Here is a 21,447-nt window from a genome sequence, read left to right as displayed (position 1 = left end):
AGGTTCCAGAGAAAAGGCCTGGAAGCTGAAGGCAGAGAGTTTTACTGCAGCAGAAGACTCCAATGAATGTCCTTTGGAAGTCCAGTTTCTGACTGCAGAGTCCACAGAGCCTGCAAGGGTGAGTTAAATCTTTTGAAGTTCCAGGCTGCAGCTAGTTCTGAGAACCCTTTCATTGATCCAGTGTCAGAAGTGACGTTTGAATGAAAGCCGGTGCTAAAACCCGATTTCCAACACAGAGCCCCAAACACGTGGCCTCCAAACTCGCAAGAGCAAAAAAAAAAATTAAATCTCTCAATAATGTCGCAACTGTTCAACTTGGAAAACAGCAAGTTTACATTTAAATTTGAATACCTCGTTACTTGGAAAAAAAAGCGCTGAACAATAGTAGTCAACAGACAGCCGACCCTCACAGCCATTGTTGAAAATTTCTCTTCAAGAAGTCAAGAATTGCACCATCGCCATTTGCGGAGCTTGCCAAAACCGGCGAGTGTGGGAAATCCTTTGTATCGCAATAAACGACGATGACACCTTGAAAGCCTGGAAGCTCTTAAAGTTGTACCCACACTTTAAACATCTTTAACATGGATCACAATTCAACACTCCCAACTCAATTTGGGCTAACCCAAGGCCCAGGCCAGTCACAAAATTGGGATATTTGGAGGAAAAGATTTCTAAGATCAAACATCGCTTCTGGTTTAAAGAAAAAGCTAGAAGAGGAGCAGGTGAACACGCTTCTTTACTCTATAATGCCAATGGCAGATGACATCACTGCAAGACAGCGTATTAATGAGTTAGCCATCAAATTTGAAGAGGTTTTAAAATCTTTTGACATTTATTTCAACTTGCAAACCAACAAAATATTGGAGACAGCTAAATTCAATAAGAGTGTCCCACTGCCTGGGGAACCTGTTGATTCCACCATCAATGATCTCTACAGGATGGCAAAGGGATGTGAATATGGAGGCTTAAAGTCTGAACTCAGCAGAGACAGGAGCGTGGTGGGAATCACTGACGATCAGACGATTCACTCTGACCTCCCACAAGCTAAAGATGATCTAATCCTAGACAAGGCAATCGATATAGTTAGACTGTCTGAGCTACGTGAACAATACAGGACGATCCTGAGGGGAGACAATACAACATGGGACAGAAACCAACCCATGGTCCAGCTTATCAGGTCACAGGGACAATCCAAGTCAGGAAAGCAATCCCTGAACTGCCCAGCAGAGCAACCTTGCCAATGCTGCGCTGCAAAATGCCCTCACAGGAGAGATAGTGCCCTGCAAGTATAGCCCAGTGAATCGGACACTATGGGAAACCGTGCAAGTCCAAACCCCAGAAATGCACAGACAGCAGAAAGGTACTCCATGAGGTCAGGACTGAAAGCCTGGAAGAGACACAGGCACGTTCCTTTGCTGAGGTCGAGGATCATGATTCTTCGTTTTGGAATGCTGACATCCTTGTAAATGGCCATCTAACAAGTTGTAAATTGGATTCAGTGCCAGTGTGGCAGCCCTGACAGACAAGGAACCATGGCTCCAAGACCTCTGGGTTTGAACAACGAACACTCCGCTTTATGGGACAGAAGGAATTCAACATCCAGTCATTGGCATGATCCTGGAACCACTGTGGTATGGTGGAAAGTGGACCTCTGAGCAGATGTACGTCATTTGTAACCAGCCTTTCTGTCTCCTGACCAAGGTACCTGCGTAGCCTTAGGTCTCCTCCAGATGGCAGAGGATGTCAAGACCACCAGTGTCGTCAGCCAGCCAGAACAGCACAGTCCTGAGCACCCAAACACTAAAGAGTATTTAGACTCAGACTTCAGCTTTGAACACTCTCTTCTCTTTGTCCATTCTCACTGCAGGTCCCAGAAACACCTCACCCCCACACCCAGCCGAGGTCAGACCAGCCTACCGTCCATGAGATAACCTTGGCACCTCCAATGGAAGTGGTACAAGAGAGTGATCAGCAGTCCAAAAAACAACCACCTCCATCTACGACAACGGTACAGCTGGTTAACCCAGCAACCACCGTGCACACACTGCAGCTCCCAGCCTGTTTGCCACGGCAACAAGAGATGCTGGAACCTGGTAGCAGTCTCCCACCATCAACAACAACGGGCAGAAGTGAGCATAAACCTTCTTCTCGCCACAAGAACACTCTTCCTCAGTCACAGAGGGCATCGAGGCAGTCCACACGGAGAAAGAAGAAGAAAAGGAAGTAACATGGAGGTGAATATAATGTTTGCCCAGCCCGCAAGAAACAATTCACAGTAGCAGGAACCACTGATCAACATAACAGCCAAACCGACCAAGCACGGTTCATCACAAAGAAATGGAAGAAAAGAATGAAAGCAAACCCAAGTGCCAGTCCAACCTCTAAGCCAACAGCAAGGACCAGAAACAACAGAGCCTACCATTCCTCTGTCAGAACAGTGAACAAGATGTGGAAGGGTTATAATGCCTCCAGGCCGCCTGAACCTGTAGCTTCAAGGACTTGAAGGGAGAAGATGGAATACTGATAATGTTGTAGCAATGAGAATGTAGTAATGGAAATAATGTGGTATCAACAATGTAAATGCACGAGACTGACAACAACGTAAGACATGAAGTAAACTAATGTAACTTCATATACACTGGATAAAGGCTTGGGGGGAGGTGTAGTATAAAGGTCTGGCACAAACAGGGTTAGTGTGGGACTGAGTACAGGACCATCCACACATTGAGGTAAGAAGGCATGTGACCCAGACTGAAGGTCAGTGTGGTGTTAAGCAAAGATGTGTGAAAACCTAGACATGGAGATAGCTCCTTGCCTTTGCCCTTTACTATATATATGCATATAGTTATAAATAGGTAATAAAGACTTGTTGTTAACCTACTGAAGACTACAAAGACATCTTAGACACCATTCTGTAACAAACACCCTCCCAACACATGTTACTCATGTATGTGTGCATGTATGTAAGCATGTCATTGACTTCCCCGCAAGGATGCATCCTGGAGATTAGACCCTAAATTGTGCCCATTCTCCCAATCACAAAAGGATGGAATTTCCTGCCAAGATTGTCAGAATAACCCGAGCGTGAAATGAGCAGAAATCAGCATAAACAATTGGAATCCAGAGAAAGTGCTGAACTAGCCCCAGATCCTTCTGCATTAAGTCTGGAAGTTCAATCTTCACCTCACTCGCATGGATCAGGGACATTTAACAACCCATAATCGGAGAACCTTTACAATTCTTAACGTGACCTATTCTTTGTCAGAAAAATGCATGAAGCATAGAGCCAGCCTCAGTCAGCAGACACCAAAAAAAAACACAAAATAAATTAAAACAAAAGAACAATGACTGTTTCCCACTGAGCCTGACTCTTTTGGGAATTAGAGAGTCGCTGAACAAAGTTATAGGAAACTCAGGTGAGGCTTTGTAATCTGGGAGGATCTGATCAGAATCTCCCATCTTTCACAACAAATTTAAAAAATTAACACCTTGATGGACTCGGCGGTGGTGGCTGTCCCTCGCTTTGCGGACAACGTCTACTCAGGGTCACAAGTTTCTGCCATGGATCATGTGACTGAACGGTCTGACTTTCAATCCACAGATCTTTGGACACAGGAGGCAGGACATCTCATGAGGTAGTGGGGTTCAGAGTGCAGGATTTGCTTCCCTTTCCTTCCTTCTTGACTGCTGTGCCTCATAATTAAGGTGTTGTGACTCAAAGCATGATGCAGCTTGATGGACAAGTCGTCGCTTTTCTGAATGAATGGGAGCAAGCTCCTCCCAGTCACTGATGTCAAAGCTGCCACACTTGAAGGAGAGCTTCAGAGTGTCTTGGAAGCATTTTCTTTGTCCTCTGCTGCAGCATCGGCTGAGAGTTGAGGAAACAGAGCCTGGCAGTGGAGATGGTTTTTGGCCATCTGGACAGCATTCAGTCCATCGGAGTTAATTCTGCAGGAGTTTTGCCTGATGCTTGCGGAGCTGACATCAAGGTCACTAGTGTTTGCCCGAGAGTCCTCTTAACAGATGAGGAGGATGCGGCAGAAGCATGGATGATGGAATTTCTCTAGTGCTCATGTGTCGCCGATATAGTCCAGATCTTACTGCAGTACATGAGTGTGGTGATGACAACTGCTCTGTACACCAAGATTTTTGTTGACTTGCAGAGGTCTTTGTTGTCCATCACTCGCTGCCATAGTTGTAGATGGCTGAACTGGTGCAACAGAATTGGTGTTGCATCTCATCAATGGTGGTCTTTTGGGAGAGGTGGCTGCCAAGGTATGGGAAGTGCTCAACATTTCCAGAGTCTCTCCTTCAACATACATGCTAGGTGGAATATTTGGCTGATACATGAGTTATATATATGAGATATATAATTAAGGAGTAAACGTAAGGTCACCCAAAATTCTGCCACTTGTGTCTCAACTTGCATCAAGCCACATTCACCCATCACCCCTTCTGTGCTCACTGACCTATATAGGCAACATCTTCATTTTAAAATTCTCATTCTTGTTTTCAAATCCCTCAATGGCCTTGCCCCTCCCTATCTCTGTCATCTCCTCCAGCCTCACAACCCTCATCTACTTCTGGCCTCTTGAACATCCCTGATTTTAATCGCCCTACCATTGGCGGCCATGCATCCAGCTGCCTGGGCCTGAAGCTCTGGAGCTGCCTCCTTAAACCTCACCACCTCTCTTTAAGATGGTCCTCAAAAACTACCTCTCAATCCAAGCTCTTGGTGATCTGCCTTAATGTCTCTTTATCTGGACCAGAGTCAAATTTTCTTGTGAAGCACCTTGGGACATTTTACTATGTTACAGGTGCCATATAAATGCAAGTAGTTGTTGAGTTTGCCATGTTAAGTTTATAAATATGTGAAAAAAAAGTCTGAAAAGATATGGAAAATGGGCAGCGGTGATGGGGGGAGGGGCTGGTGAGATGAAATGAAAAACCCTTTCAGAGTTACATGGGTGCAACTGGCCATTTTGCGGTGCTCTCTAAGTATGATTTATGTTTTGGCTTTGAACAAAGTTTTAAAGCTCTTGAAATGCCACTTTCCAATGTAACGGTGATTGCTATATTCAATCTGTGGTGAGAGGATGAAGATTTCCCACTTACCTCTGTCAAAGCTCCTTTACCAGCAGGCTGCCTTCCTGGAGGTGAAGGAACTGTTTCTGTCTCAAGGCTTCTCTTTTCTCGCACCAACTCTTCCTCATCCTCTACCTCCTCTTCCACTTCCATCCAATTTTTTAAGTGAGTTGTGGATTGCATTTCAAGACACTGTGGTAATGGATCCTCTTCAATCGAAATAACTCTCGGCAAGTACAGTCTCTGTCGCGCGTTGGCTACAGACTCCTTATCTGTTTCTTTCCGGATCTGGCTATGTCCATTTGCATGTTCCAAATTATTTGAGGATGGCTCAGGATTGCTGAGCTCCTCACAGGTATTACCTTTTCTAAAAAAAGGTTAAGAATAAGATTTTTTAAATTAACTGATTTCCCTCGTTTTTCCAATTAATAAGAAACTCAGCTTTGCCTCCTCTGTTTTAGCACAGAGTTCGAAGTGGGGTGGGGTTAGAGTCTGTCCCATCTCCAACCTCCCTTTCCTTTCCAACCTCCCTTGCCTCTCTAACCTCCCTTGCCTCTCCAAAGACCAGGATGTGCTGTTGCCTCCAAAAAACGTGCCCAGCTATCTCGCAAAGCACTCCAAAGCAGCTGATCACCACCTTCTCAAGGGGCAATTAGGGTTGGGCAATAAATGCTGGCCTTGCCAGCAACACTCTTATCCCATGAATGGATTTTTAAAAAACATGTTCCTGCCTCTGCCACAGCACTGAAACAGCTCTTATCAAAGTCACAAATGGCGCCCTTTTTGACTACGAAACTATCCCTCTTCATCCTACTCGAACCGTCTGCAGACTTTGTCATGATTGGCCTCTTCATCCTCTTCCAAATGCCTCTCCACTATCATCCAGTGTTAAATGGATCCCAGAACAGATGTGAAGTATGAATCTAAACACAAATCCTTTTCTTGATAGCTGGTTTCTTTACAGAATGCAACATTTCATATCTCTGCCTCCTACCTACCAATCAACTCAGTGTCCAAGCAGTCCCTCTTTATATGTGCTCAAGATACTTATTCAATCAATGGCCTCCATCTGTTTATCCTTAACCTTATAAATTCAATGGCAGCTGTCCTCATCGAGTTCCATTACCCACCCATCTCAGACAGAGAAACTCCTTAAATGGATCTGCTTCCCATTCCTATATCATGACCTCTGGTATATCTCTAGGATTTACCCATGGGGCCTTTCTATTTCTTATCTACATGCTGCTCCTTGACGACATCATCGAAAAACACATCAGGTTCCACATGTACACTGATGACTGCAGCTCTATCTCACTGATTATCAATATCAAATCTTGACGCAGTTACAATTTCCTTTGGGTTAAACTCTGGGAAGACAGAAGCCATCAACTTCCCCACCTCCACATGCCACCCCCCCCCCCCCCCCCCCCGCCCCAATCCACCCACCCACCACCCCCCCCCCCACCGCCCAACCATTTCCATTCCTCTCCCTGGCCACTGTGCGAGGTTGAACCAGACTCTTTGCAACCCAGGTGTCCGATGTGACCCTAAGCTGAGCTTCTGACACCAGACCCATGCCATCACTAAGATCGCCCCTACTTCCAACTTCAAAACATCACCCATTTCTGCCCCTGGCTCAGCTCACCTACTGCCGAAACCCTCATCCATGCCTTTGTTACCTTTAGACCCCACTACTGCAATGCCCTCCAGCTGACCTCCCATCTTCCACCTCTCATAAACTTGCGCTCACCCAAATCTTTACTACCTGTATCCTAACTCCCACCAAAGCCCGTTCACCTATCACCCCCCACGCCCGTGCTCGCTGAGCTACAGTGACTCGTAGTCCAGCAATGCTTTGAATATAAAATTCTCTTCCTATATTTAAATCCCTCCCTGGCCTTTCCCCTCCCTATTTACAACCCTATCGCCATCTCTCCATTCCTTTGACAGGCCTTTTGCATATCCTCACCTCCCTTTGCCCTACCATTGATTAAGTGCCTTGGTCACACAGATTTCCATGCCTAATCCTCGCTGACTCTCCTCCTCCTTTAAGATGCTTCTTAGAACCCATCTGCTCAATCACAGTTTTGATTACCAGACCTCAGTGGTGCAGTGTCAAATTTTCAGGTGCAGGAGCGCCAACAAAATGTGTTGGGAATATATTTCTAAATCTACTATTACGTTGTTTTCCTATGTATTAATCACCTGAGCCCTCAAACGTCAGTAAAACTATACATTTTAAGTGAAAAATATTACTGCCAGTAAGCATTTTATTTTGAACCATGTGATATTTTGAATCATTAGTCCTTATAGCACAACTAGAATTTAATTGTGCAACAGTTTAATTATTTAATTCAAACCTATTAAAAACGCGAATTACAGAAAACTTTACTTACTTCTGACTGGGGGATGGTATAGAGAGGGCCTACTGCTTTTCTTGATTTATATTTATAACCTAGACCTGGGTGTCTGGGGCACAATTTCAAAACCTGAAGATGATGCAAGACTTGGATGTATTGCAAACTGTGAGGATGATAGTGATAGACTTCAAGAGGATATAGACAGGCTGGTGGGATTGGGCAGACATGTGGCAGATGAAATTTAATGTCAAGATGTGTGAAGTGATACGTTTTGGTCAGAAGAACGAGGAGAGGTGACATAAAATAAAGGGTACAATTCTAAAGGAGCAGATGAACCTGGGCGTATATGCGCATAAATCTTTGAAGGTGGTAGGACAGGTTGAGAAAGCAGTTAAAAATTATACTGAATTCTGGGTTTTATAAATAGGGGCACAGAGTACAAAAGCGAGCAAGTTATGAGCCTGCATAAAATACTGGTTCAGCCTCAAGGGTGTAGAAAAAATTTAGGAGAATGGTTCCAATGATGAATAACTTTAGTTTTGTGGATAGATTGGCGAAGCTGGGGCTGTTCTCCTTGGAGAAGAGAAAGCTGAGAAGAAATTTGTGTGATGAGTTCAAAATCATGAGGAGCCTGAAGAGTAAATAGGGATGAGCTGTTCCCATTGGCAGAAGGGCGAGAACCCTAAAGTGATTAACAAAAAAAACAGAGGTGACATGAGGAAAAACTTCTTTATGCAACAGTTCATCTGTATCTGGAATGCACTGCTTGAGCTTGTGGTGAAGATAGATTCAATTATGGTTTTCAAAAGGGAACTGAATAATTACTTGAAGGAAAAGGATTTTTCTGGGCTACAGGGAAATGGTCGAGGAGTGGGACTAGCTAAGTCACTGTTGCAGAGAATTGACACAAAGACAATGTGCTGAATGGCCTCCTTCTGTGCTGTAACCATGCTATGATTCCAGTTTGGTACATTCAAGGAACTTAATAAACACATGAGGAATAAAGAAGCTGAGGGTTACCCTGACAGTGTGATCAAGAAGGGTGGGAGAAGGCATATGTGGAACATAAACACCAGTTTAGATGGAGTGGGCCAAAGAGCCTGTTTCTGTGCTGTAAATTCCAGAAAATCTGCCAGCAGGGAATGTAAACACTATACCATGTTTCACATCCTCAGGCCAACTTAGCCAAGGAATTAATGTGAATTACTCTCCCTCCCCCCCACCGCCCTCGCCCAGTTTCACTCCCCCCCACGCCCTCACACTCCTTCTCCCTCCAACCCCACTGCTTCTCCCCCCACTCCCTTTCCTCACACTCCCTCTCCCCCCATTCCCCCACACTCCCTCTCCCCCACACTCCCTCTCCCCCACACTCCCTCTCCCCCACACTCCCTCTCCCCCACACTCCCTCTCCCCCACACCCCCTCTCCCCCTACTCCCTCACACCATCTCTCTAACACAGAGACACACACACATACAGTCTCCAGTCACTCACTTCAGACACCAGTGGGCCCCACTCTGGCTGCCTCTCCTAGGCTCTGTTGCTCCGGCTGCCTTACGCTCTGGTCCTCATGCTCTGGGCCCTGGAACTTACCTTCAAAATATACCTTCTCACTTTTTGCTGCTCATCCAATCACTGGCTGGCTTCTCTCTGCATTTGCTGCTGATTGGATTGTGGGGGGGTGGGGGCTGGGAGGGTGGTAGCCCTTTGGCTCCACGGGAATTTTTTTAAAAAAATGTTACTGATAAAACTGTGGCTTCAGTTGATGGTTGAAGAATGCCCCACAAGACACAAGGCCCAACGCCAGTGCCCCTCGACCTGCCCAAAATCTGTAAGGGACAGAAAGCCCCTCATTTATTTATGTAAGGTTACTAAAGGGTATTTTTTCAGGTGTCCTTTGAGCTCAGGTGATTAATCCTCAGACTATGAAACAGGTGCAAGTTCCTAGCCCCAAGCAATGTTTGTACAGGTGCCAGGCTACGTGCAATTGGGAATGTGCCACACAGGAGACAAACAGGCCATGCACAAGCAGCGGTCCCTTTAAGAGCATGCATGCAATCTTAAAGGGACCATACAGTGCAACAAACAGACTGCGCGTGGCAAAGAGAAATCAGAAGGAACATTGCCCTGACCCTGTCTAAAGTTCCCTAATAATCCTTTCTTCATGAAATATTTACACCCAGTATCTTTAAACAACAGAATGTAACTTTTGAATTTGTTTGGTTATTTTCCATATTTTAATGAATACACCCTCACACCGTCAGGTAAAAGGTTAAACAGGTCAGTGAGCTTATTGAACACAAGAAAGAGGAGACCACACAGCCCATCGAACATGCTCTGACGTTTAACATGGTCATGGTTGATCTTGGCTTCAACTGCATTTTCCCACCTGTTTCCCTTAATCCCCTGAAATGCTAAAAATCTGTCTATCCCGGCCTTAAACTTATTCAACAATCAAATGTCCACAACCCTCTGGAGGACAGAATTCCAAAGATTCGCAAACCTTTCAGTGATGTAATTTCTCCTCATCTTAGTCCTAAATGATTGGCCCCTTATCCTGAGACTGTGTCCCATGTTTTACATTCCCCAACCAGCAGAAACAATCTCTCAGCATCTACCCTGTCACGCCCCTTCAGAATTTTGTAGGTTTCAATGAGATCATCTCTAATTCTTCTAAACTCCAGAGAATATAAGCCCAATTTACTCAGCCATTCATCATAACTCAACCGCTTCATCCCAGGGACCAATTTAGTGAATCTTTGCTGTACGGCCTCCAATACAAGTAGATCCTTTCTTAAATGTGGAGACCAAAACTACAAACAGGATTCCAGATGTGGTCTCACCAATACCCTGTAAACTGCAGCAAGATTTCTTTAGTCTTGTACTCCAATCCCCTTGCAATAAAGGACAATGTGCCATTTGTCTTCCTTGCTGCACCTGCTTGCTAACTTTCTACCTTCCTTGTAGAAGCACACCCAAGTCTCTTTGAACATCAACACTTATAAGTTGTTCACCTTTTAAATAGTATTCTGCTGTTTTAATCATATGACCAAAGTGAATAACTTCACGCTCCCCTATTTATGCTCCAGCTGCCATTTTGTTGCCCATTCACTTAACCAGTCTATATCTCTTTGCAGCTTCTCCATGTCCTCCCCACAGCTAACCTAGCTTGGTATTGAGAGAGTATTTTTTCAATTTACTCAGCCTTTCATCATAGGGGCCAAGTTAGTGAATCTTTGCTGCACCACATCAATGCAAGTGTGTCCTTTCTTAAATATGGAGACCAAATTGGATAGCACGGTCGCTGGGAACTGACCTGTTTGACAACACCCTGGTGCCTGTACACTGATCAGTGACTGTCGCTGCTTTGTGACTCCGTAAGTTGGAAGATCCAAGAATGGAAGGCTTCTGTGAAATTATTAAAGATGTGAAACATTTTAAAGTTTCTTTTTCATGCGTGATCCCCACAAAATCTTTTCGCAGTCACGTAACAGTGTCTATTTTCAAGGCAATTATGGCTGCAATTTATTTGAGAAGAGAAACACAATGCTTATAATTTAAAAACATTGAAAAAAAAACAGTCAAGGACCCACCTGAAAACCAGCCAGGGAAAAATCTCGTTCAGCTCGAAGATGTTTGTTCATTTCCCTGTAGTATATTTCAATGCAGTACAAGTAACAAAATGCTATTCAACAGCTACGAACATGAATCCAATAAACAGTCTTGAATTTGCAGTGCACTTATGGGAATAATTATGCATCAAAATACCATTATAATTGCCAATCATTCTTTGCATAAACAGCTAATTCTTGAGATAAATGATGTTTGAGGACATCGTTTATATTTCTCAAATCTGTTCATTATCTATATTACACAAATTGTTCCAAATTTTTTATGACTCTACACTTAGATGATTCGACTGATGTCATCAGGTACTATTAGGACATTTCTAAATCTTTAAAGTTTACAAGTTGTTGCTACTTCTTCTACTGTATAATGTCCAGTTATAGATGGCTTAAACAATCTTCTTTGAGGTGGCTTCTTCTCTTTTGAACTACACAATATTACCATCAATACATTGCATTGAGTTGTTGATCAGGAATGAGTCTAAATGGAAGATTGATGCCATTGATATTAACAGACTCAATAAGATGACAAAATAAAGTGGGATAGAGGTGTTTGTCTGTAATTATTGAAGTTCCTCCAAACTTGGAATCAATGCAGCCAGAGAGAGAGACTTTGTAGATGACCTCCAGTTGCAGTTTTGCATCTAACACATCACAACAAGCATAAAAGTGTCACATATTGTATTGATGCAAAGCAATTTTTAAAAAGTGAACCATTTATTAACCCGCATGCAGCCTTGGTGAGACCGCATCTGGAGTATTGTGTACAGTTTTGGTCTCCTTACCTAAGGAAGGATATACTTGCCATAGAGGGAGTGAAATGAAGGATCACCAGACTAATCCCTGAAATGGTGGGACTGTCTTAGGAGAAGATATTGAGGAGGCTGGCCCTGTATTCTCTAGAGTTTCGAAGAATGAGAGGTGATCTCATTGAAACTTAAAAAATTCTTACCAGGCATGGCAGAGTGGCTGTGAATAGGATGTTTCTCCTGGCTGGTGAGTCTAGAACCAAGGGACAGAGTCTCAGAATAAGGGGTAGGCCAATTAAGCTGGAGATGAGGAGGAACTTATTCTCTCAGAGGGTGGTGAATCTTTGAAATTCTCTACCCCAGAGGGCTGTGGAAGGTCAACCATTGAGCATGCTCAAGACAGAGATCGATAGATTTCTAGATCTAATGACATCAAGGGGCATGGGGATAATGGGGGGAAATGGGGTAGAGATTGATGATCAGCCATGATCTGTTTGATTGGCGGAGCAGGCTTGAGGGGCTGGATGGCCTACTCCTACTTCCTATTTCTTATGTTCCTATGCAAGAAACTTACACCCAGCTTCAATGAGGGGTGGGGAAACCAGCTACTAATTTAGAGCAATGGTGTTAAAGGGGCAGAATAAATGAAAGGGTTGTTAACTAAATATCACAACTATATTGGATGACCTTAAAATACATGGAGTTACAACAGACCATTTGGCCCGACTGGTTTGTGCCAGTGTTTATGCCGCACACAAACCTTCTCCCAAATTATTAAAAAAGCGATTGGCATGAGATATTTTCATGCACTGTTGCTGTGTTTACCATGATTCAACTCTCAGGTTCCATTTGTACAAAGCTGCCAGTTACTATTTTAATACTTTAGTTTTTCACCAGTGATATTCAGTCACTTCAAAATCAGAAATGTTCAACACCACAGGGCAATGACATCTTTGGATCAAAGTCTGTTAAGAAATAGGAACATAAGGAATAGGAGCCGGAGTAGGTCATTCAGCCCCTCGAGTCTGCTCCACCATTCAATAAGATCATGGCTGATCTGTTTTGTGGCCTTTAACTCTATGTTGCTGCCTGCCCTGACCTCAACAACCTTTGGCTCCTTTGCCAATTAAAAACCTAACTCAGCCTTGAATATATTCAATGACCTAGTCTCCACTGCTCGCTGGGGAAAAGAATTCCAATGCTAACGTCCCTCTAAGAGATGAAATTCCTCCTCATCTCTGTATTAAAATGGGGAGGCCCCTTTACTGTGAAACTGTGCCCCCAGGTTCTAGATTCCCCTATTGGGCAGGGGGGGGGAACATTCTCTCAGCACCCACCTGGTCAAGCCCCCTCAGAATCTTGCATGTTTCAATAAGGTCACCTCACATTCTTCTAAACTCCAATGGGTATAGGCCCAACCTTTCCTCATAACTTAAACCTCTTCAATCCAGGAATCAGCCTAGTGAACCTTCTCTGAACTGTTTCCAATGCAAGTGTGTCCCTCCTTAAGTAAGGTGACCAAAACTGTACACAGTACTCTAGCTGTGCACTCATCAATGCCCTGTAAAGTTGTAGCAAGACTTCCCAACTTTAATACTCCATCCCTCCCCTGGGCCAAATGAATAAAAAAAACCTTCCACCTCCAGCATCAATATACAGACTCCCTTCCTGGTGATGTTATGATTTCAACAATGTCTAATATCACCATATTACTTAAAAAGATATAGATCCTGCACTTTGCACAAGTCTCAAATCTTTTGTGGCCAAACTACAAGTGATTAGGCATCTTATCCTTGATCATCGTTCTTCACCCTGTGATCTCAAGGCTTGATTAACTATAATCAGGATTTACAATCAAATTTACGATCAAGATTGAATGTTGGCGGCCGTACCGATTTCATCCTCTTACCTGAGAAGATCCAACTGTTTACAAAGGCTCAGCTTCTCTCTCTCCAGGCCCTCAGTCACTCGATAGAGCTCCCTGAGGGAAATAAATCATTCAGCTATGTAATTATCAAGCTTTAAAAATTAAATTACTCCTCATTAGTTTTTTCCTTCTTAAACTTAAGTTTCCAGCCTTTTAATTCTCATTGTTTAATTTTGTCATTCTCAATCAAAAGTCACCAGGACCGGACTGAGGGGAGTAAGGGTGGAAATGATGGAGACACAGGCCATTATCTTCCAATCCTCCTTAGATACAGAGGTGGTGCCAAAGGGCTGGGGAACTGCAAATGTTCCACTCTTGTCCAAAAAGGATCGCAAGGTTAAACCCAGCAAGTATAGGCCAGTCAGTTTAATCTTGATGGTGGGGAAGTTTTTAGAAACAATAATCTGGGACAAAAAGTAACAGTCTCTTGGACAAATGTGGATTAATTAAATAAAGCCAGCTAGGGTTTGTTGAGGGCAAATCATGCTTAACTAACTTGATTGAGTTTTTTGATGAGGTAACAGAGAGGGTAAATGAGGGCAATGCAGTCGATGTGGTGTACTTGGACTTCCAAAAGGTATTTGATAATGGTCTTGTCAGCAAAGTTGAAACCCAAGACAGCAACAGCGTGAATACAAAGTTGGCTGAGTAACAGGAAAAAGAGAGTGGTGGTGAACGATTATTTTTCAGATGTTGAAACTGGAGAGGTTTGTTTATATGATTCAGGTTAACACCAGGAACACATCATCCTCGAGGCCTTAGAAATACCTATACATCTCTGCCACCAGCATTGCTAAATCAGTGAAGGGGCAGTTTGAAAATTAAATGGGCACATCATGGAATGCAGACACTCACTCTGATCAGCTGCACGAGGCAAGAGGGGAGAATTACAACACACACTTGCTCTATTATAGCACAATGCATGTCACATCCTCCTTCTTTCACCATTCCATCAAAACACTGTTAGCAACCAGTGAAAAGTGTTAATGTTATGTTAATTGTATTGCTAAGGTTAAGGATAAACAGGTGGAGGATATTGATTGATTAAGTATCTTGAGCACATATAAAGAGTGACTAGGAATGATATTTTGGTTTAGTTAGCTAAGTTTCCTTTGACTTTTGTTACAGTGCCCCATCAGGGGCTGTCACCCCTGCTTCTTAGTTTATTTCAATAAGAGAATATAAAGAGGGACCTGCTGGGACACTGGGTTGGTTGGTTGGTAGGTAGGAGGCAGAGGTATGTAATGCTGCATTCTGTAAATAAACCTACTATCAAGAAAAGGATTCACATCTAGTTTCATACTTCACCATCTGGTTTGGGATCCAGTTAACAACAAGGAAGTAAAAGATCTGCATAACAAAGTATTCTCACACACTCTGTCCTAAATTTCTTGTTCTTCACCTTATCTCCATGTCGGCAACAAATGCTGGCCTTGCCATTGACACCCAGATTCCATGAAAGCATAAAGCAAACTAAATCTGCCACTTTTTGTCCATTCCTTCATCCTATCATTATCCCCTTGTATATACTTTTGGTCCTTAAATTTACTTACACCGTCTCTTATTTGAATATTGACTGCAAATATGGACAGCTCTCCCTCAGGCCCAATGTCCAATTCATTGACATTCAAAGTGAAGAGACAAGGAGAATAAATAGAAGCCTGTGAGACACCCATACCTACCTCCACCCACCCAGAGAAACTGTCCTTAACTCTGACTCCCTGTTGCTTCCCTTCTAATTAGTTTTTCTTCCAATTGTTACCTTGGCCTTAACTCTATACCCCTTCACCTTCTCCAATATTCTCCTGTGTGGTAGCCTGTCAAAAGCTTTCTGGAAGTCCTGATAAAGCACATCCATTACATTTCATCTGTCAATTCCTAAAAGAACCCCATCAATTTTATCAAGTAAGATTGGAATAAAAGTCTTTATCAATCAGTATTGAACGGTTTCACAGCTATATTTGCAGTCTTTGCCTGGTTGGAAGATTGTATTAAATTTAGGACTGAACCTGACAGTGACATAGCAATGTGTGGAATAAAATTTCCAAATTACTTCTCTCTATTTCCTGTTGGGCTTGGATCGTTGACCCTACCATACCAATGAAGTATATATATTCTTTTAAAAGATAACACTGGATTCTGCACAAGAACCTCCTGGGATATAAAGGTACCAGATCAGCACAATTCTACAGAATAAGATAATTAGGATAACAAACTGAAAAAAAAATGTTGTTCACTGCAAATTGAAAAGTGATTGAATATCCAAGTGGCAATAGCATATGTCAATATTAGCAATTCTAACTACCCATTACATTATTACCTCTATAATGAATGTTCTAAAATATCTCAAGTTTCAAAATTTGGTTTCACTTTATCAAAGACATGAATTGCCACAGGGACTCACATTTCTCTTTCTTCATGCTGCTGATATGTTTCTTCCTGCAGCACCTGTACTTGACGCTGAGCACAGAGGAGGTCGTCATTTGCTTTCTGGAGATCTTTCTCCAACTCCTCATTGATCTGTTTTAGTCTCCGATTCTCTAGCTTTGACACTTGCTTCTCACTCTGCAGCTCTACACACCGTCTCTCCAACTGATATGAATCGACAAGACAGACAGACAATAAGACTGGCCATTTTAACTGGACTCCGACACACCGACCCAGTGTCAATAGTACCCATGCTTTGCTTTCAGTTGCACAGTGACTGGAGCTTTATTAACATCACCCTTACGCCTATACTCACTAGAGTTTAGAAGGAGAGAGGAGATCTAATTGAGGTATATAAGATGCTAAAGGGGATAAACAAAGTAGACGTGGAGCGGATGTTTCCCCTTGTGGGGCATTCTAGAACGAGAGGCCATAGTTTTAGGCTAAGAGGTGATAGATTTAAATCAGAGATGAGGGGGAATTACTTTTCTCAAAGGGTCATGAATCTGTGGAATTCACTACCTCAGAGTGCAGTGGATGCCGGGACGCTGAATAAATTTAAGGAGGAGATAGACAGATTTTTAATTAGTGATGGGCTGAAAGGTTATAGGGAGAGGGTGGGAAATTGGAGTTAAGGCTGAAATGAGATCAGCCATGATCGTATTGAATGGCGGGGCAGGCTCGAGGGGCTGAATTGCCTACTCCTGCTTCTAGTTCTCATGTTCTTATGTTCTTACCCAGAGAACAAAATAAACCTTTGTCTGCAGAACATTGAAGTCATCTCCTGAGTTGACTAGTAGACTCCAGGCTGAGATATCTGTCCAGGTGCAATCAGTATGTACAAACATTGTGATAAATAAAGGGACATTAGCACATATTTGGAATGTACAAAATGTCTAACAATATAACAGAACTAGGCCCTCAATGGCTCCAGCCTCTTAATTAACCTGGGCACTCATTACATCTGTAAATTAATATGCATCTGCGCTCCACCAATGCATGGGTTTTACATTGTTACATTCATGCGGCATGTTGTGGAATGGCTTAGTACACTCTGAAGTAATCCTTCCCTCTCACACTAACCTTTACTTTGAGAAACACTCAATTCAAATTTACCCTGGAAGAGCAGCTGAGAACTCTTCATGAGAATCTAAAGAGAAAAATCCCTCTAGTGTCAAAATACAGCAACTAAGATAAAAAGTTTGCAGATAAAACATTTTCATAAAGCATTTTGAACTTTGGTGGGAAAGAATTGTGCAACTAGAGGGACGTTTTTAAGTCAGCAAAAGACATCATAACTGCAGCAGGAAAGAAGAACCTCTAGTGGCAAAAACTGGAAAGAATGCGCAGAGAGAGGACGTTAAACGTTAAAAAAGAACCTCATGGGCTGGACTTTCATCCTCGAGGTGGGTACCGAGAGTCGGGAAAATTCCCAGCTCGTCCCGCCCTGCCCATCTCGGGAGAAAGTGGCCACAAGGATGAGATTTTCATCGTGGGGGTTTGGGGGGTGGGGGTGGGGGGGGGTGGGGGTGGGGGGGTGGGGGGGGGGGGGGGGGGTGGGGTGGTGGCGCGGGGTGGGGTGGTGGTGCACGGTGGGGGCTGGTGTCTGGCCAGCCGACGTGGGAGAAAGTTCAGAGGCAGCCACAAGGGCTGCCGGGTGCAGAGGCAGGCTGATTAAAAGGGCTGTTTGCTGTTAAAATAAAAACAGAAAAGTCCTCAAGCCCTCACCCTGCCCACCCCCCCATGCCACCCCATCCATCCCTGTGGCCCCCATGACCCCAATGCCAGTGTTTGCCCCCTAAAAACTCTTATGACCCCTCGTGGACCCCATGCCAAGATATGCCCCTCTACCCAAACCCCCCCATGCTCCCTATGCAAAATGTAGCACTTGCATGCCCACTGACCCACAACACAGTATGGAACCAATGAACCCTATAGTGACAATATGATGTGCAAATAAACGCTTTTTAAAAAGTCATCTATAACTTTAATGGAATTTTAATAATTGCCTTACATTGAAAAGGAATTTAAGTGTCAATCACCCAAACCCTTTAAAGTTTCAAAAGCTGAAACTACAAGCACTTGAAACCTCAACCTTGTGTAAGTAAATATTATACAATTGACAGCAGAGATCAGAAAGCCAGAGCTATCAATCAAGTAGTGTTTTCCCTGGGTTCCAAGTGTTTCAACAAGCTAATGGATTTCTGGGCTCGCAGCCAAGCTCATTATGTATTCTTGGCTGAGAGCCCCCGACATCTACTAACGTACTCAAATACCTGAGCAATGGAATTATTGGGCTCATTGGTTCTATATGATGTATAGTGGGTCAATGGGCATTGAAGTGCCATAGCTTGGCAAAGGGCCATGAGGGGCCAAGGGGTTGAATGGAGTGGCATAGCTTGGCATGGAGGGCATGAGGGACCATGGGAGGTTATTTGGGGACATGAGGAGGCATGGGAGCATGAGGAGGACATTTTGAAAATATATTTTATAAGGTCCCCTCATGCAGAAATAAAAAATATGGTTCACGACACCTCTGAGTGTCAACACCTTTTCCTGTCCCACCCACAATGATGCCTGCCAGTGTTAGGGGTAGAAAATCTGGCCCATTATTAACTGTAATTGCAGAATTCTCTTTTTTTTTTGCTATCAAAGCTTTTTCTCGAGGATCTCAACCTCTTTGAAAGGAAATGCATTTGTAGAAGGGGCTGAACTACAATATATTTGAAGGACAGGATGGCACGTTGATTGTACGTTAACTCTGTTTAATTGTGTGCAGATAATGGGCATTAACTGTGGATTCCCCTGTGCTCCTATGAATAGAAACAGACAAATTGTGGTAAAAACAAAAAACTGTGGATGCTGGAAATCCAAAACAAAAACAGAATTACCTGGAAAAACTCAGCAGGGAGTGGCTTTCAGTGTCCACCCCACTACCTGGTGCTGGGTCCTTCGATTGGGCACAATGTGCTGGAGCCAATCTTTGCACACTTTTATAACCATTTATTTACAGAGATACACATTACAAACATCTGCCTCCTTAGTCAACCACCACAATTTCAAAACAAAAACAGAATTACCTGTTCTGCTGAAGGGTCATGAGGACTCGGAACGTCAACTCTTTTCTTCTCCGCTGATGCTGCCAGACCTGCTGAGTTTTTCCAGGTAATTCTGTTTTTGTTTTGAAATTGTGGTGATTGACTAAGGAGGCAGATGTTTGTAATGTGTATCTCTGTAAATAAATGGTTATAAAAGTGTGTAAAGATTTGCTCCAGCACATTGTGCCCAATTGAAGGACCCAGCACCAGGCAGTGGGGTGGACACTGAAAGCCACTCCCTGCCCTTGCCTCTAACCTTCCTGCAACCGCCCCTTCCCTCCCACAATCCCACCCTGCGATCCCTATACTGCCTTCACTCACCTTTGGTTTGGGATCGCAAGATGATCCTGGGTGGGTGCATTACCACCAGTTGCCACTACTCTCGCTGGCGCTGCTGGTAGCTTGAAGATTGTGACTGGCTGACAGTCGTGACTTCAGCCACTGGGGACCTCAATCGCGGGGGAAGCCTAAAGACGGCCAATTAAGTGCCAGAAAGGCACTTGATTCATTCGAGCCTCCCCTGCAGAACTGACTGTGTGAGACCCCCGTTCAGAAACACTAGATACAATCTTCCAAAATTCTCTAGATTCAGGAATTGTGGCTTTATTCATTGGAAAAATTTGAAAATGTGACTACTGTTTAAGGACAGTGGAGAGAGCGAGAGACCAGTAACTCCAGGCCTGTTAATTTAACGCCAGTTGTGGGGAAGCTACTAGAACCTATCATTAGGGTGGGAGTGACAGAGCAGTTGAATATTAGCTGATCTGAGACAGACAGCATGCATTTGTTAAGGGTAAATCATGTCATAGTAAAGTTGAGTTTTCTGATGGGGTCACTGATTAAGTAAATGGAGTCCAATGTTAGAAGAGGCAAGGTCATCCACTTTGGACTCAAGAAAAGGAGATTGGAGTGGTTTCTACTAACTACTAACTAAGGATAAGAGAGATTCAGTGTTCCATGTACAACAATCACTAAAGACTAGTGATACAAACTGAAATCAAAAAGGTTAATGAAATGTTGGCCTACACTAGGGGGCTGCAGTATAACAGGTTGGAAGTTATATAGAGCTCTGGTTAGATCCCATCTGGAGTAACTGTGTTCAGATCTGTGCACCACACCTCAGAATGGATATAACGGCCTTGGAGGGTGTAAATGATGCCAGGGATATAAATAGGTTAAATTATGAGGACAGGTTGTATAGGCTTGGCTTGTAGTTCCTTGAGTTTAAATGATTGAGGGGTGATCTGATCAAGGTGTTTAAAATGATGAAGTGATTTATAAGATCATAAGAAATAGGAGCAAGAGGAGGCCATTCAGCCCATCAAGCAGTTCTGCCATTCAATAAGATCATGGCTGATTTGATTGTGGTCTTAATGCCACTTTCCTGCTTCCCAAAATCTTTGACTCCCTTGTCAATCAAAAACGTGTCTAACTGAGCCTTGAATATATTCAATGGCCCAGCTTCCACTGCTCTCTGGGGAAGAGAATTCCACAGACTAATGACTCTCAGAGAGAAAAAACTCCTTTTCACCTCTGTATTGAACGGGAGACCCCTTATTTCGAAACTGTGCCCCGCAGTTCCAGACTAAAACATCCTCCCAGCATCCACCCTGTCAAGTCCCCTCAGGATTTTTTTTAAAAATTCATTCAAGGTATCACTGGCTAGGCCAGCATCTATTGCCCATCCCTAATTGCCCCCAAGAAGGTGGTGGTGAGCCACTTTCTCGAACCATTGCAGTCCCTGTTGTGTAGGTTCCAGGCATTGCTGTGAGCCTGGGGTCACATGTAGGCCAGACCAGGGAAGGACAGCAGATTTCCTTCCCTACAGGGCATTAGTGAACCAGATGGGTTTTTAACAACAATTATTTCAAGGTCATCATTAGACTTTTAATACCAGATTTTTATTGAATTCAAATTCCACCATCCACCATGGCGGTATTTGATCTCAGGTCCCCAGTGCATTACCCAGGGGTCCAGTGATAATACCGCTACAGCACTGCCTCTCACATGTTTCAGCAAGATCATCTCTTATTCTCCTGACCTCCAACGAGTGTAGGCCCAACCTGGTCAGCCTTTCCTCATAAGACAACCAAGAAAAGGTTTGATAGGACAAATATACGGCGCCTCCAGAACAAGGGACATAACGTTAAAATTAGACCATTTGAGAGCGAAATCCA

At 43.6% G+C, this 21,447-nt stretch overlaps 1 protein-coding gene across 1 annotated transcript in view; it reads right to left on the bottom strand.

The window, feature by feature from the left end:
* The window catches only part of cracr2aa (calcium release activated channel regulator 2Aa), a 74,372-nt gene that overhangs the window by 27,063 nt on the left and 25,862 nt on the right, over positions 1–21,447 (bottom strand). The window contains exons 7-11 of the mRNA XM_041215675.1: positions 16,150–16,337; positions 13,728–13,799; positions 11,037–11,091; positions 10,760–10,851; positions 5,116–5,452 (exon numbers count right to left, since the gene is read on the bottom strand). Coding sequence (XP_041071609.1) covers positions 5,116–5,452; positions 10,760–10,851; positions 11,037–11,091; positions 13,728–13,799; positions 16,150–16,337 — 744 coding nt within the window. The remainder of the gene's footprint in view (positions 1–5,115; positions 5,453–10,759; positions 10,852–11,036; positions 11,092–13,727; positions 13,800–16,149; positions 16,338–21,447) is intronic.

This window comes from Carcharodon carcharias, chromosome 21 (assembly GCF_017639515.1).
Source record: "Carcharodon carcharias isolate sCarCar2 chromosome 21, sCarCar2.pri, whole genome shotgun sequence".
Taxonomy (NCBI): Eukaryota; Metazoa; Chordata; class Chondrichthyes; order Lamniformes; family Lamnidae; genus Carcharodon; species Carcharodon carcharias.
This window is presented reverse-complemented; position numbering and strand designations above follow the sequence as displayed.